The sequence below is a fragment of the Mus caroli genome, chromosome 18, assembly GCF_900094665.2.
Source record: "Mus caroli chromosome 18, CAROLI_EIJ_v1.1, whole genome shotgun sequence".
In the NCBI taxonomy this organism is placed as follows: Eukaryota; Metazoa; Chordata; class Mammalia; order Rodentia; family Muridae; genus Mus; species Mus caroli.
Genome location: NC_034587.1, coordinates 41011222 through 41028286, shown reverse-complemented (window position 1 = coordinate 41028286; position 17065 = coordinate 41011222). Strand labels below are relative to the sequence as shown.

The following is a 17065-nucleotide window of genomic DNA, read 5'->3' as shown; positions in this document are numbered from 1 at the left end:
GTATTGAAAGAGAATGGGGATTTCAAAATAGCTAAATGAATTCCCTTTACAATGCAGCTTTTGGTGTACCTGTGGTCATTATGCTAAGCCAGAGTCTAGGAGATCAGAGATCAGGCTGTACCTCCCTCACTGGCTCTGGTATCTACCTCACATAAGGTTATTCTGATCTTTTAACTTTTGTGGGGGCAAAATAAATGTGTACAATAGGTGCTTTTTTATTTCTGCACACTGTCTCCTATGCCTATGGCAAAAACTTGCATATAAATACTCTTATCTGTGCCACTCCAGTTAGACAACTCTGATGTCTTTCCTGAAACTGGTTTTGAGCTATGGCCAGGCTCCCCAAACCTTAGAGCTCTCTCTACCTCTCTGGCATTTTTGTTCCTTCCCTCAATCAGGTATCTCTCTCATGCTGTCTGATGTAGCATTTCTTTTCTTTTCGGTTTTTGTTTTGTTTTTTGTTTTTTGTTTTTGTTTTTGTTTTTCGAGACAGGGTTTCTCTGTGTATAGTGTATATATACACTATACACAGTGTATATAGTGTAGCCCTGGATGTCCTGGAATTCACTTTGTAGACCAGGCTGGCCTCGAACTCAGAATTCTGCCTGCCTCTGCCTCCCGAGTGCTGGGATTAAAGGCATGCACCATCACTCCTGGCTTGATGTAGCATTTCTTTGTAAGCTAACATTGTAAACTAATGGGTTGGTTTTAGAATGTCTGTAACTGTCTGCTACCTCATGGTCCTTTTATATTGTCTCCACCATGAGCAATCCTCCTTCATAAGAACCACCTCGTTCACTGTGGTCCAGCCATGACTCCCATGGATGCATCTCTATTAATAAAACTCATTTTCTGACAGGTAATTTCATGCCAGCTTCCAAGCCATCATCTATCTCTCCATAACGTGAACCTGCAACTTCACCTATTAATATGTCTGAAATATTACCTCCTTATCGCTCTTGTTTGTTTCAGTGTTTCTCTTCTCTTCATCCTCTTTCTTTTTCTTTTCAGCAGCTTCTTTTTCCCTGAGGGAGGGGATTGCAAGAAACATTTCTACTAAAGTGAATAAATATCTCCTTAGTTATAGGACACACTTCTAAAACAGTTGCTGCGCTGCTCCAACTTCTGCAACATGATTATTATACTCTGTGGACCCCCAGCCCAACCTCTGCTTTGGAAAACACTTACAGTCTCTCTTTACACATGGCACACTTGTTCCCATGCATTGCGCCATCCGGACCCCGGGTAGGGTCACTTTCCCGAGTGCAGAGGAGTTTCCCGTTTTTCATTTGGCTTCTAAACTGATCACATACATCCTGAAAATAAATTAAAAAAGGAAAGATAATCAGAAATGCTGTGTTTATATAGTATTTAGCAAAGATTTCCATTCAAAAGTTTGGCAGTCACTTAACCTGGCCGAGGTCAGACTATGACAGAAGGTCATGCATATCTTAAGTTCTGGAGTTTGTAAATGTGTTATCAGTTACAGCTAAATGCAGAATAAAGAGTACTAATCAGTTGTATTTGAAGTGGGGACACTATTCAGGAGTAATCCATCTTAATCACAAAATTTATGTTTAAGCAGAGATACTGGTATCAGAAGGATTGAAAGATTGAGTAAGCATGCTGACTGAAAGGTGGCTGCAAACCAATGAAGGCAGGTAGTTCCTAGAAATCAGAGAGGGCAAAGAAACAGCCTACTCTGGAGCATCCACAGAGGAACACAACTGCAACATAACTTTGATTTTTAGTGGGGTCATTTTAAACCTCTATCCACCAGAAATATAAGGCAATAACTTGAGTTACTGTGAGCCATTGTCAGTAGTAACTTTATAGCAGCAATATAAAATCCCATGTTAGCTCTGATATCCTAAAAGAAAGATTTCTACTGACCATGTGGATAATCTCTTCCCACAATTTTGATGGCTTAAACCAGAAAGTCCCATCTAAACCTCAGCAATGTCTTACCTTTCCTGTTGCTGATCCAGTTCCATTCGATCTTGAAGCATAATTTTTATTTGTTTCTCCCATTTCTTTCTGCCTATGAGAGAAAAGGTGTATTGTCATCTTGTTGGCACAAATGCAAGAGTAAAGAACACGAAGGCTCCTTCTATATCTATTATTTGAGAGCCACACCCTGTTCTCTTACTAAGATTCTAGAGTAAGGATCCCTTTGACAAAGAAATACATTATTGAATCATTTGAATACAGTCTTCATAGTAGGTATCCAAACTCATCTCCAGTCTTAGTTTACATTCCCTAGAGCAGTGTTCCATGATTTTGAGACAAAAGCAAATATCATTATACTGGTATTTCTTAGAGCATGGCCCCAAATAGATTTTTAATAAATCAATAAAGAAGCAAAAAATTCAAAGATATACAAGCCATAACTTTTTAACGAAGTTAATTATTGAAAATAGGGATACCTATAATGTCACAGCATGAGAAATTCTGATTAGAGTCATACTTCTGGTCTGAAAACTTTAGTAATTATCTGGAGAGTTGGTAGATTGCTGCCTCACAGACATGAAGACCAGAGTTCAAATCTCCAGCATTCATATCAAAAGCAGAGGTTGGTGGCAGATGCTTATAACTCCAGCAAGGGGAATACAGAGACATAAGGATTTATGAAGGCCATTGGCCATCCAGCTCCAGGTCTCTCATCAACAATATATGCTACACATGATAATAACACAGAATATGCTCTTAGGCTGGTGGACAGAAAAACTGGATTCTACGTAGAGCACTCAATTCTGTTCTTCATGATACTTTTAAGAAAGCAAATTTCACTTTTCTCATAAGAAGAATGTCAGCATTTTGGTAAGAGTTCATCACCTAGCCTTCAGAAAAGTGATGAATGCATGAATTATACCTTGTGGATGAGAGGTAGAAACTACTTATTTATTAATCCAAATTAAATATGATTTAATCACATATCAATTAAATGCCACAACTAAAAGCATCCATAAAATATTCATGATTACCTAGGATTATTTCGGTTAATAGATTGGACTAGCAATAGTTGTGTTACTGACCCTACCAAGAGGAATCAAAGGGGCTGAGCTATGTCATAAAATACTCTAAAGCCATTCACCAAGGGAAAATAAATAGAAGTAACCAACTCCTGTTTCTGTAGTCGAATATGCTTCATACACCTGACAAGAAACCAGCTCTCTTAAACATTGAGCAGCGATTCCAAATGGTCATCATTAAATGTCACTCGCTCAAGGAAATGGACAACTTCCTATATTGATGACATTTAGATGTCACAGAATTACAATGGCAAACAGAGGACAATCAGTCACTTAATTAACTGATCCTCTCAGGCTTATGTCCCTTAGGAAATAAGAAGAAGAAAAAAAAAAAGACCGTGTGGTTAATGCAAAGAATTTTCATGAAGAGAGCCTTGTCTTTAATTCAGAAGAGATGTCTGGCTGTCTTTTAGACACACTTGCTATGAAAAGCACTTACAGTAGTTCTTTACACATGACACATTTATTGTTGTAGTGTTCCCCATCGGCACCACGTACAGGGTCACTCTCCCGCGTACAGCTGAGTTGTCCATGTTTCATGCTTTCCCGATACTGAGCACATTCATCCTGAAAAGGCAAAAGAAAGCAGACCACATAATTACTCAGTTTATTGTATTATTACTGAGTTCATGGAGTGATCAGCATCAGAAACACACTTTACTTTCACCCTTGTAAATATTTCATCACCTAGGGTTGCTGTCCACAGAGAAATGGGGTGGAATTACATTCATCTATATTCTGTATTACATTCTATATTCTAATTATAAGGGGCCAGTTTTCATAGCTTTATTTACACAGGGAAATTATAAAGTGCTTATGGCCTGATAGGACAGACCAAAGGTCAGAAAACTGTATACCAAAGACCAAACCTACATTTCTCCTTATACAGATGTATGTTTCAATGAAACAATCTTTCCTTTGTTTATTTAGGCATCATTTATAACTCTTGCCCCAGAATAAGGCAACATGTTCATCAGACAGGTTCCACTGTCTGGAGAAGACAGTCAACCAGCCTGAACATGTCTATTTCCTAAGAGTGACAATTCATCGTCTTAAAGCAGATGAGTTAGAAAGAAACAGAAAAGACAGATTTTATTACAGGTAGCATATTTGGGAGAAAGGATATGGCCTTGGTTTTACCAAGGCTATAAGACAGATGAATGGCCAGCAGAAATCTCATGAATTGGTGCTGTATCTCATACAATGGTGTCATGCCGGTGCTGTAAAATATCTCAAATGTTCTCAAGGTATCTAAATTATCTTCCTCTGTCTCTTTAAAAGAACATTGCGCTAAGAGAGATGAGGTAATTTATTCAAAGTTTCACAAGTCCATATGATAAGGGGCCAGTTGTAAAGAATCTACGTCTGCTCTGTTTTATCACACGGTCCTGCCTTGGAGAATAGAAAAGTTAATTCTAAGACTTAGCTTCATTCACTATGAAAGAATAGTGAAAGAACGTGAAGATGTTGGTGAGCATGGACCATATCCCAAGGACTAGAGTACTCAGGAGACTGGAGAGGTTCACTGTCTTTAATTATTTCCAGAGTTGAAGAAGCTTGGAGTCACAGAGTAGCAGAAAGTGCCAGTGCCTTGATGGGACAGGCCTAAGTAGAAGACTGTTCTTCCAAAGACTTGTTTGGTCTCGGCATCCTCTGCATTCCCCTTGACTTTGTGCCCTGGCACAGTCACACCGTTATGATTTCAGCCCACTCTGGCAGTGGAAGTCAGGACTCTCACCTTAGCCTTCGGGTTCCCACCACTGGAACCCTCCCCTGAGGTGATTCTCTGGTTTTCCCCTTCTTTCCTCTTTCTTTCTTCATTTTCTTTCTTGCTGAAAGTTAGAAAGTGGAAGGAATCATAGGTTATCGAAGGAAGAACACATTTCTATGAACCTATCAAAGGCCTCAATTGGGTCTAGATTGGTAATCAGTGTTTATTTAACACCTGTTATAGGCCATCTTCTCGTAAAATGCCCGAGATGAATTCTGTGGAGTCCTGTGCTTGGCAAAGTTTTCATCACACTTAGAAAAACATATCCTTAACTACCAGCTAATTGGCACTTCCTAAATGTTTGCTTAGGGCCTTGAGCTTTTTTTTTTTTGTTAAAATTTCTCCCATGTACAAGAGGACTCAAGTGCCGTCATTTTTTAACAAGTATGATCTTCTTCCTATTGTTTGCTTTTCAGAAACAAAACACTGAAATCACCTGTGACTATATTCTTTCTTCCAAGTTGCATCGCTGTTGCCCATTAATATCTCCCTATCATCAGCTGCCTTCACCTTGACCACTTGTGTCTTTTTCCTTATTCTAGCTGCCCCTCCCACCCCCACTGGATAATGGCTGACCATCAATCTCCTCACACCAGTAGCATTCATTATGTTAGACTTTTCCGTCTCCTTTTTCTTCTATTGAGTACTGCTGTTTTTACTTTCTTAAATGAATCATATGTCTACCGTTTCCTCTCCTAACTGAAACATTTCTGTAGTCCTCACTACACATAGAACTGACATCAAAATCCTTGGTTTGACCCTGAAAATTGGCAAAGTTCCTAACTTCTAAGTGTTTGTTTCATACCACAACTCTCTTAATATAGACCTTATGTATTTCTATTCTCTCAAACGCCCCTGACTTTTACATAATCTCACCCCAATTATAAGATCCAGATCTATTTCCACTTAAAACTTTCTATTATCTGCCCCTTCATGGATGTACCAAAGCCAGTTACCTGCTTTGTATTTCACTACCTTATATCCAGACAACATCTGGTAGACTGCTTGAAGGCCATAGATATCAAGTATGTGAACGTGAGTGTTTAAAAACATTTGGCAACATTAAAGATTTCTGAATGTCTGATGGTCAAAAATTAATTCTCAGTGAAACATGCAATGAATCCTCAACATTGTCCATATTGCAGCATCCATCACTGCGGCATTAATTTTGAACACTTTCCACTGTGTGAGTTGTCAGCCACTCAATACCATAGGACATTACCAAATATCTCAACTGAGGTTCAAAACGATTACAAGTTATAAACTGCAGTGTTTTAGTTTTTCTGTATGTTAAAAGTTTTATGTGTTTACAGGAATATAAGGACTTAAGTATGGGAACTAACAACTTTCAGTTATCTCCTACCAATATTTTCAGCATAAATAGAGCAAACAAGTTCATGTTTTGATTGCACTATATTAAAGTTTGATTTTAGAAATTACTCTAGGATTTGCTGACTTGTACTTCATAAAATAATTTTAAAATAAATTTTGTCTTCAGATTAGATTATAATTTCCACCAATTTCTGAAATGACTTCAAGTATACTTCTGCAGTTTAATATTCAATATTTATGCAAAAGTGAATTCTCAACATTAATGATTATAAAACTTTATATTAAATTATAAATGATTACCAACTTTAAAAAAATTTAAAATGTTTTGTGTCCTGCAATATGAACATCCATGATTTAATTCTTAATTTACAATTTAACAATACCATCCATTCAATTTTCTCTACTTAAAATGGTAACTAATTGTTATATTTAAGTTCTTTATGATAATAAGCATTTGATTTGTAGAGACACAATAAAATTTTCTCGGTAAAAAGGGGTTATGAGTGGCAAAGGTTTAAGAAACCCATTTGTATGATCTCTGAGAAGAATACATCTCATTCAGTTTTGTTTAATCATATACACTAATTACTAAGGTGCTCAGGAAATGTCTTTTGAGTGAGTTGGCTATTTTAGATATACTTCTAAACTTTGAATGAGGCATTACTTATGTTTTCCTAAAATATTATATTTCCAGGAATACCGAGTGATCAATAAAACCTATGTATTTTCTTCCTAAATTGAATTGTAAGATAAACCATAAAAGAGATCTATTTGACAATAGGTAAATGTTTTATCTGGAAAAGTAGAATTATCTACTGAAAGAACTAATAAAAATGCAGCAATCTAGTAGGATACTGTCTATTTCTAGAATTATAACTATTGGAGAATGAAGAAGAGAGGTCTACCTGAATATACTTTACTGATAATCATTTCTTTCTCAAGTAATATGATGTACAATATTATATATGTGCAGGTCTACCTCAATTATTGCCTTTTCTCACTCATAATAGTAACTCCATTTGTGTGTTTCACAATATTACATATTTGTAAGTCTGCATGCTTGTTGCTTTTCCCACTCTCTCAAGTCATTATAAGAACTGAATTGTGTGTCTCACAATATTGTATATGTGTAAGTCTGAACAATCTTGTCTCTACCACTCTTCTAACTCACAGTAGGGCTGCCTCGGTGTGTGTGTGTGTGTGTGTGTGTGTGTGTGTGTGTGTGTGCTTCTTGCCTTTCCCACTCTCCTAACAGTAGAAATTGCCCTGGGCACCTCTCATATATTATATTATGTATGTGTATTCTGCACACCAGTTTCTCTCTCACTCTCTCACAATAGAAACAGTATTGTGTGTCTCTCATATTCAGTATTATATATGTGTAAGTCTGCAGGCATGTTGCCTCTCCCTATGTCTAGACTGCCAATAGGAACTGCAATGTTTGTCTCATGTGTAGTCTACATGCTTGTTGCTCTCCCATTCTCCTGACTGTACAGCTGTATATGTGTCTATCATATACATTCTTCGCTATGTGTAAGTCTATAGGTTAGTTGCCTTTCCAAATCTCTTGGATCACAGTAGGAGCTGAATTCCGTGTCTTTCACAAACAGTGTTATATATGTATAAGTCTGTCTTCAGGCCAGTTGTCCCTTCCCCTCTCCAAACTCACAGTAGGAGCTGCCTTGTGTCTCTCACACACAGTATTAGATATGTATAAGCCTGCATTCAGGACAATTGCACTTCTCCCTCCTAATTCTCAGTAGGACCTGTCCTGTGTGTTGTACTCACAAGACGGCCTTGCACATGGCACACTTGTTGCCATGGGTTTTGCCATCTGGGCCACGCACAGGGTCATTTTCTCGTGTGCAGAAAATTTCTCCACGTTTTGAAAGAGCCAGATATTCACTGCAGTCAACCTAAAAGAAGAAGAGAATTTCAAGGGTCTAAATATTTTCTTTGATAGCTTTTTGTTGGCTTTTTATTTGGCACTTCCTGGGAGAGGAAATAAAAATGATCAAAGGATTTTTCCCTCTGGTGATTTTATCCTTTAATTCCTACCAAGCAAGCAGGACATATAAAAATCTTTATTGGTTCATACATGTTAAAATTGAGCCCTGGATCCACATGCATGAACGATTCTCTTAATAAACTGGATTTTCCTTTCTATGTTGTTTACATTTATTTCTTTAATGTGATGCATGTGTGTCCATGGTGGATTTCAGCTCTCCCCTTTCACCATGTAGATTCTGGGAATTGGTCTCATAGTGCCAGGCTTGGGGTTCAGCACTTTTACTCACTGAGCCATCTCACTGCCCTTAAACTATAGTTTCTGAGCATTTGGGCACAATTCTTTCTCAGGGATTTATTGGTCATTTGTATTATGTCATAATGCAATTAAAGAGCATACATATCATAAAATCAAACACCTTCATATTCTGAAGATGTCAAAGTTCCTCTGCCATTCCTACTTTCTTGATCCCTTTAACATAATCCATAACAAAGCTATTTTTCCATTTCAAGACCTGCAGCTATTTCATCCAGATGGTTTATCCCCAAAGGACATTCCTACCAGATAGTTGCAACAAGTTAGCTACAGAACTACTTTGAGAGGTATTGGAGAAGAACCCTAACAAATCTTATATAATTCCTACACTTAAGGTTTATTTTTCTAAATTAATAAAATGTATTGAGTATGTTCCTTGAGACCAGCATATGAAGATGACATATTTTATTTCTTTCAGAAAAATCAGGAATATTTTTCTTCTTCCAAATTAGATTTTTACAATATTTGGGAAAAAAAGCTTTTCCCCTTTAACAACTGTTTAAGTCAATTTAATAAAATAATTGACTTTGACAACCTCTATTCCTGACTCAGCACTGATGGATGTAACCAGCTTAACCATCTCAGAAATATCATGCAAGACAAAGAGTAACTTTTAGATTCTCATATGGAAACAACTTCATATCTTAGATCCTCCACACAAGTGAATTCTTAATAGTGGGCCTTCCACCTGGGCCTTTCCCTTTCAGATACTGTTGCTTTGATCCTCTGATCAAGTCAAGCCCCATCTTCTCTAGAGACTCCCCACTGGGGCTGGAGAGGGTAATTAAAATTGTTCTATAAGTGTCGATTTTGTATCTTTAAATGCTACAGGTGCAGAGATGTTTCCTGACATGCTCCTAGCTGAGTCCAGACTGAAGTAGACAGGAACACAACCACAAAGCATCTGCTACTGTGTCTTAGCAAAGCAAGGTCTCCTATGACTCCCAATATTCTTTCTCAAGTGCCATATATGTCCAGGAACTGCAGTTTTTCTGTTTATGGCATGAGCTCAACATGATTTGTTGCCCTGATTCTCTTCCTTTCCTGGGGAGTGTAGAATACTGTCCCAAGTGTGGCCTGGCAATTACTGCTCTGTTCAAGGCTACATCATAATGTTAGAATTCCAGTTTCCTACTAATGAAGCTTAAATGAGCTTTCTTACCACTTTTGGCAGAAAATGCTTCATCTATAAAATCACTTAGCTGATCACAATTAGGGATACAATAAGCAATACATCTTGTTTGCATTATACTGAAGGACTGCATTATACTGAAGGACTTTCTCTTGAAAACATTGGAAACTTAAATCACTCGCATTTTAAAGTTTCAATTCACAGTTGCTTGCAATTCAAGTGTAAGCAAGTAATCCTACAGGATTGAAAATTCAGTGGTTCTTCAGAGATTTGATTTTAGTGCTCATGGCCTTTGGTAGGTGCAGAGAAGTTAGCACAGACTGTAGTAAGTTATCTTGAGTTAGTAATTTTGGACAAACAAAAATATTTCTTAGGGATGCTGAATTTTAAACATTCCTCCCTCAAAGCTGACAAACAGAAAAAGTAAAGCAAAAATGTTTAAGAAGAGTGCTTGGTTTGGGTTCAGAATCTCTACATTTAAATTCTATTCCTTCTTTGTAAGAACTTTGAAACATGGGTCCTAATACCACTAAAGCATCACTTTTACAATCAAGATACTCTTTCTCTCTAGACTTAAATTTTTACTATACATTCAGAGAATGAGGTAAATATGAAGCTGTGTACTATGATCAAAGTTTGGCCACCCACCTCCTGTGACCCTGATATTTGTGAATAAAGATCCAAGAGAATCTAGACAGCATTACACGTTTGTGATTTCACGACTGTTTTTTTATAGCTATAACTGCAGAGTTGGTAGTAGCGGTAGAGGTTGCATGTCCACAAAATGAAATAATATACTCTCTGGTTACTAAGACCAGGATTTGGTGGCTAGATAGTTACATAAAACTAAGGACACATGATTAACATTTTACGGAAACATACTACTTGGTAATCTAATTTAAATACACAATTAGAAAAAAAATGTCTTGTCAAACTCTGGACTATATAACACCACATTTCCTTCAAGCGAGGGCCTTCAATAATTCTTTGTGTGATGTTTACAGAAAATGGCAACACTTAACCTTTCCAGTGTATTTTGAGTATCCCAGGATAACTACCTTAACGTCTCTTTTAACCTTTGGTCTGAAACCAGCACCACTTTTCTTGGCTTCTTGCTGGCTGCAATAGAAGGATGGGCAAGAATTATTTCTAACACCAATGCATAGCATCTTAAACAGAAACATATCGGGTAGAATATCCTATTACTTTAGCGTCTCTACAAGCTTAGCTTGGTAATTGAAAGGTTAGTGAATATTCTCCTCTATGTTGCTGTTCTTTCTTTTAACATTGGTTAAAAATTAAAACATTAATGCCATTAAAACACAGCAAATACATCTGCCACTCTGTTTTGATGAATGGAGATTTATCTTTTTTTCACAGAAAACAACTAGAAAAATGCTTAGTATTGACAAGCTTCAACTCGTTATCATTGAATGACTCTACCTTTGTGTTAGTCATGACAGTGAGTTATTGACATAACTCTGGGGATATCTGGTATTAGCACATGATGCTACCATGGTGATAATTTAAACATCTTTCAGAACACTGAAGCAGTAGAAAGTACTGTCAGTGTGTGGCTTGATGATAAAATACCCCACCCCCAAACTCAGCACAAAGAAAGGCAGGCTTCATCATCAGTGTCCTGGAGTAAGCCACCTCTACATTTGACACAGAACAGTAATGGCGGCAGCTGTACTCACAAGAAGGCCCAACACATGGAACAGACATTTTTATACATCTTCCCATCCAGGCCCTGAATGGGGTTATTCCTTCTGGTGCAGCGGAGTGGCCCATTTCTGAGCTGGGTACGGTATTTACTACAGAGCTCCTGTCAAATGAAGAAGGATTTGAGAATCAGATCACTAAACACTGCAAAACTTCCCCCCACCCACCGTACTCCCTTTGAAAACTGTAATGGGTTGCAAGAAAATAGCACAAAGTGATGTCAGATATCAGCTTTAGCCACTACTCTGTGACAGGCTTAAGTAACACAGTATTTGGAACATAAGATTCCTGTTATTTTAACAATTAGAAAATATTCACCTTAAACATTATTTTAATATAGCAACCATAGGAGACAAAGGAATAATAGCTTAGTGTCTTAGATGATATAGGAGTTTGTGGTATGCAAAATAATAGCAAGTTTTGATCGCTAGCTCTCACATAAAATGATAAGCATATCTGTGTGTGCCTGTAACTCCAGTATTAGAGGAAGGGGGTAGGCCAATCCCCAGGATTTCCTGTCCAGCAAGCCTACCTAGCAGACAGAGAAAACTCCAGGGCAGCAAAAGACCCTGTCAGAGAGCAGTGGGCATGGAAGTGATAACTCTCCTACTCGGCCTCCACTTCCCTATACAGGAGATGCACAACCACACATAGATGTGAATGCAACACACACATGCATACACAGAGACAGAGAAAAAGATGGACAGACAGACAGACAGACATACAGACACACACACACACACACACACACACAGAGAGAGAGAGAGAGAGAGAGAGAGAGAGAGAGAGAGAGAGAGAGAGAACCACCACCACTACATACACAAAAGAAAGCTTCCAAATAAGGAAACACTGAAGGAAAGGAGAATAGGAAAGCCTGAAGTCCAGCTTGCAGAACATCACATCAGAAACTGAAATAAGGACCAATAAATGCAACAAGGAAGACAGACAATTTGTTAGACATGAGGATTCAAATATATGTTTCCACTTGGCAAAACCATTAAGGATGCTGAGGCTGGCCCGGAAGACTGAAGACTGTGTGTGGCCTGATGACCTGAAGTGGATACCTGTATAGCTTCTCTCTTCGCCTTTCCAGTCTCAACCTTCTCCATTTTATCACCTTTTTTCTTCTCTTCCTCTTCTAGTAGGCTGTAATAGAAGACAGAAACTAAGTTCAGCTCTCCCATTACTCAGATGTTTCCACACACAAAAAAAGAGACTGTCCTCCAACCAAATTTCAGAAGTCTCCTGGACACTGCATGAGGGAAATGGCTCAGTCAGTAAACTGTTTTTGTGCAATCCTGATGACATAAGATCAGTTCCTAGAAACCATGATGGAACAAGTGAAATAACTCCAGAAAGAAGTTGTCCTTTATAATCAACTTCTAAACGCTGACACCATTGCATACACTAGCAAGATTTTGCTGAAAGGACCCAAATATAGCTGTCTCTTGTGAGACGATGCTGGGGCCTAGCAAACACAGGAGTGGATGTTCACAGTCAGCTATTGGATGTATCACAGGGCTCCCAATGGAGAAGCTAGAGAAAGTACCCAAGGAGCTAAAGGGATCTGCAACCCTATTGTTGGAACAACATGATGTACTAACCAGAACCCCGGAGCTCTTGTCTCTAGCTGCATATGAATCGAAAGATGGCCTAGTCGGCCATCANTGGAAAGAGAGGCCCATTGGACTTGCAAACTTTATATGCCCCAATATAGGGGAATGCCAGGGCCAAAAGAATGGGAATGGGTGGGTAGGGAAGTGGGGGGCGCTATGGGGGACTTTTGGGATAGCATTGGAAATGTAATTGAGGAAAATATGTAATAAAAATATTAAAAAACAAAAAAAAAAAAAAGAAGTTGTCCTTTTTCTTTAGTTCGATATGTGCACTGTGGCATGCACACACACACACACACATACACACACACACATGAGAGAGAGAGAGAGAGAGAGAGAGAGAGAGAGAGAGAGAGAGAGAGAGAGAGAGGAGAGAGAGAGAGAGATGATGATGATGATTGATTGATTGATTGATTGATAATAAAAATAAATAAGTAAAAGTTTTCAGGAAAAATGATTTGTCCTAAGAGGTGTGATTATTTTGGACAATATGCAAAGAAAGCTGTTTTATTACATTTCTCAAAAAGTAATAACAAAGGCAAAAGCACACATTTTTATCAGTGTGTAAGACCTTCTGCTGATAATATTTTTTATTGGTCACTGGCTTCAATCTATAAAAAGCCATGATTATTTTGACTTCTTTCTTCCTAAATCATGACTGTTTCCCTCCCAGGGAGCTATGATATCATTAATGATAACAAGGAATGATAAGTCAGATACGGAGGCATCATAACATGAACAATCCTTCATTTTAAATAACAAATCAAATATTTTAAGATTTCATTATATTACAATTAAAATTTTAGTTGTAGCCATGACAGAATCCCAATAAGTTTCAACAGTGCACTTTATGATGTCTGTCACAAGCCAAATATTCTGTTTTGCTTTGTTTTGTTTTTTGTTTTGCTGTTGTTTTTAGACAATATCTTGCCATATAGCCTAGGCTGACCTCCAACTCATTATTTTTCTTCTCTAGCCTCCAGAGTGCTGAGATCCAAACGACAACCAATAAGTCTACCCCATTTCTTGCCATTTTCTACTGACATATAACATGTCAAAACTCATTATGAACATCCACTGTATCTGATGTTCCCCATCAATGAGAGCAAATTAGAAAAAACTATTTTTCATGAACCTTAGACCTTTCCTTAGTCTATTGAGCTACTTACTCTCAATCTCTCTTGCAAGGAATTATAGGCATATACTTAAGGATGGACTAATCTGGGAAGACTGAGATAATTAATAACTTTGTGTTTTACATAAATATACTTTGAAGATAAGGGGAGTAGAATGACACAGTACAAGAATTCTAGGTCCATAACTTGAATATAATCTTTCATCATTTATTTTGAGGTGACTTACTGGAGGAAATTAGTTTTATAATAAATTCGAAAAGGTAGCTCCTGAATCTTCCTGGGTTGGAACTACAACTGTAGTATACAAGTCGAAAAGGACACCTTCTATATGATCTCCTGTAAGAGAACTCTAGCAACAGGTTGACCTAAGCACTTGGCAAAATAAAGTTTTATAAAGCCTAAAGTAGCTTGACAGACCATTCAGACCTTGTCTCTTAAGGGCTTAATTCTCCACCATTTTGGGACTATTTGGGATAGTCCCAAAAGGTTATTTGACTTACTGGTCAGATGTTGTAATAATTCTGATATACCAGCTTCACCATTTCGCTACATATTTTTAAACTTATATCTGAATATATCCACAGAATCACAGACTAGCAGAGGTGAGAGAGATAAAAAAAAGCACCAGATCCAATTTGAGACTTGTTATTTTTCTTTGTTGTAAACTAAGACAGTCAAGTATTATAAACATTCAGTGCTGAATATAGCCACTTGACATAATTAGAAGATAGAAGAATAAGTGAATAGAAAAATATCATTTTATTATTATATATTGCTTAATATTATGTTCATCTGTTTTTAAGATTTTTCTAGTATACAATCCACGATGCACTTTGGAATCTCAATTCCAGGCAAGAATAATGGTATACGATTAGGTAGAGATATGAGGGTAGATACTCACAATACACTCGCACACATTGCACACTTGTTTGAATGTGTTTTTCCATCTGGCCCAACAACAGGGTCATTTTCTCTGGTGCACATGAGCATTCCATTTCTTGCTTGGCTCCGGAACTCACTGCACATTTCCTAGAAGATTAAAAAGAAAAAAAGAGAGATTGTGAAGCAGTTAAATGGATAGAACTAGAGAATATCATCTTGAAAAAGTTAACACTGGCCCAAAAGGATATCCATGGTATATACTCATTGATAAGTGGATATTGGCCAAAAGGTACAAGATACCCATGATACAATCCACAGACTGTAAGAAGTTTAACAAGAAGGAAGTTCCAATTGAGATGCTTCAATTCCACTCATTGGGCTGAGGTCAGAGGCCCCTATGGAAGAGTTAGGGGAAGGATTGAAGGAGCTGACAGGGATGGCAACAGTGTCAATTGACCTAGACATTTGGTAGCTCCCAGAGACTCAGCCACTCCCAAAATAGTCATGGGAGGCAGAGTAAGGGAGTGACCTTGGTGGGAGAAAAGAGGTGGAAGGGAAAAGGGAGCCAAGGTCAGGTATAGGGGGCAGGAGAGAAGCCCAGAGGGCCAGGGGAATGAGTGAAAATACGTAGCTGCTAGAGGTAGAGTACTGGGGGGGCGGGCTCTAGAAAGTCCCAGAAGTCTGGGAAGTAAGGAGCTCTCAGAACCCAGTGGGGATGACAGTAGTGGAAATACCCAACAGTGGAGAGATGGAACCTGAAAAGACCACTTTCAGTGGCCCCCAGTGGAGGGATGGGGTCACTAATCCAACTACAAATTTTTTGACTCAGAATTGTTCCTATCAAAAGAAATTCAGGGACAACAATGGAGCAGAGACTGAAGGAAAGCCCATCCAGTGACTGGCTCAACTTAGGATTTATCTTGTGGGCAGTCACCAAACCCTGACACTATTATGATGTTATGTTGAGCTTGCAGACAGGAGCCTAGCCTAGCTTTCCTCTGAGAGGTCTTACCAGAAGCTAACTGAGACAGATGCAGGTATTTACAGATAGCCATTGGGATGAGGTCAGAGGCTCCTATGGAAGAGTTAGGGGAAGGATTGAAGGAGCTGACAGGGATGGCAACAGTGTCAATTGACCTAGACTTTTGGGAGCTCCCAGAGACTCAGCCACCAATCAGAGAGCATACATGGGCTGGTCTGTGGCAGAGGACTGTCTTCTGTGGCCTCAGTGGGAGAGGAAGAACCTAATCCTGCAGAGATTTGACACCCCAGGAATGGAGAATGCCCTGGGTGGGGTGGGTGTGGGTGGATGGTGGAGCATCTTCTCAGAGGCATAAGGGAGTAAAGAACTCTGGGGGATGAAAAGCAGTTACTTCATTTCCTATATCTTTTCTTACTATGAGTAATAAATAATGTTCAATGATCCACAAAATCTTAAAGAACAATAATAATATCACAATAAATCACTAAGAACAAAATGCTTATCAACAGCTATGTTTATACTTATAAACTCAAGATAACTTTAACATTGGTGAGAGAAGCTTTTTTTTTGCAGTAGGCAAACATATTTGTCCCAAGTACCCACAATAAGAGACCGAATGTTCAGCCCTAAATGGAATATCTTCATCATTTAACTTCCTCCCTGCCACTGCTTTGGTGGTGACCAAAGAGGAGATGGGAAAAATTGTATGAACTCGCGAATGGTGAGGTCTACTGTGAAATGCTGTCTGCTGAATACACCATGGTCATCACATCCATAGACTCATAGCAGCCGTGGTTGCCTGCACAAGATCCAGCCAACCGAAAATTCTGTATAGTTGGACAAGGTTTTCTCTAGGCACTCCACCCTGATTAAGGAGAAGTCACTGACAGTGCACAGTTCCTGAGGGAGATATAATCATTCTTCTTTTATGACCTAGCCACTGGACATCTATTCCCATGAACAGTCCCCTACTCATGAATGTATGGGCAGCCCCAACTGCACTTAGTGGAGTATCAGAAAAATGAAAGACATGAAGCTGCTAGAAAGATGTGCTACACAACATACAAGGGGAGGGAGGGAAGGAGGGAAGGAGAGAGGGGGAGAAGGAGAGAGGGAGAGGGAGAGGGAAGAGGG

General features: G+C 38.5%; 1 protein-coding gene across 1 annotated transcript in view; it reads right to left on the bottom strand.

The window, feature by feature from the left end:
- The window catches only part of Spink5 (serine peptidase inhibitor, Kazal type 5), a 59434-nt gene that overhangs the window by 11554 nt on the left and 30815 nt on the right, over positions 1–17065 (bottom strand). Inside the window, exons 15-24 of the mRNA XM_021150925.1 lie at positions 14969–15096; positions 12380–12461; positions 11291–11418; positions 10649–10709; positions 7924–8051; positions 4771–4864; positions 3472–3599; positions 1969–2041; positions 1189–1316; positions 947–1025 (exon numbers count right to left, since the gene is read on the bottom strand). Coding sequence (XP_021006584.1) covers positions 947–1025; positions 1189–1316; positions 1969–2041; positions 3472–3599; positions 4771–4864; positions 7924–8051; positions 10649–10709; positions 11291–11418; positions 12380–12461; positions 14969–15096 — 1029 coding nt within the window. The remainder of the gene's footprint in view (positions 1–946; positions 1026–1188; positions 1317–1968; positions 2042–3471; positions 3600–4770; positions 4865–7923; positions 8052–10648; positions 10710–11290; positions 11419–12379; positions 12462–14968; positions 15097–17065) is intronic.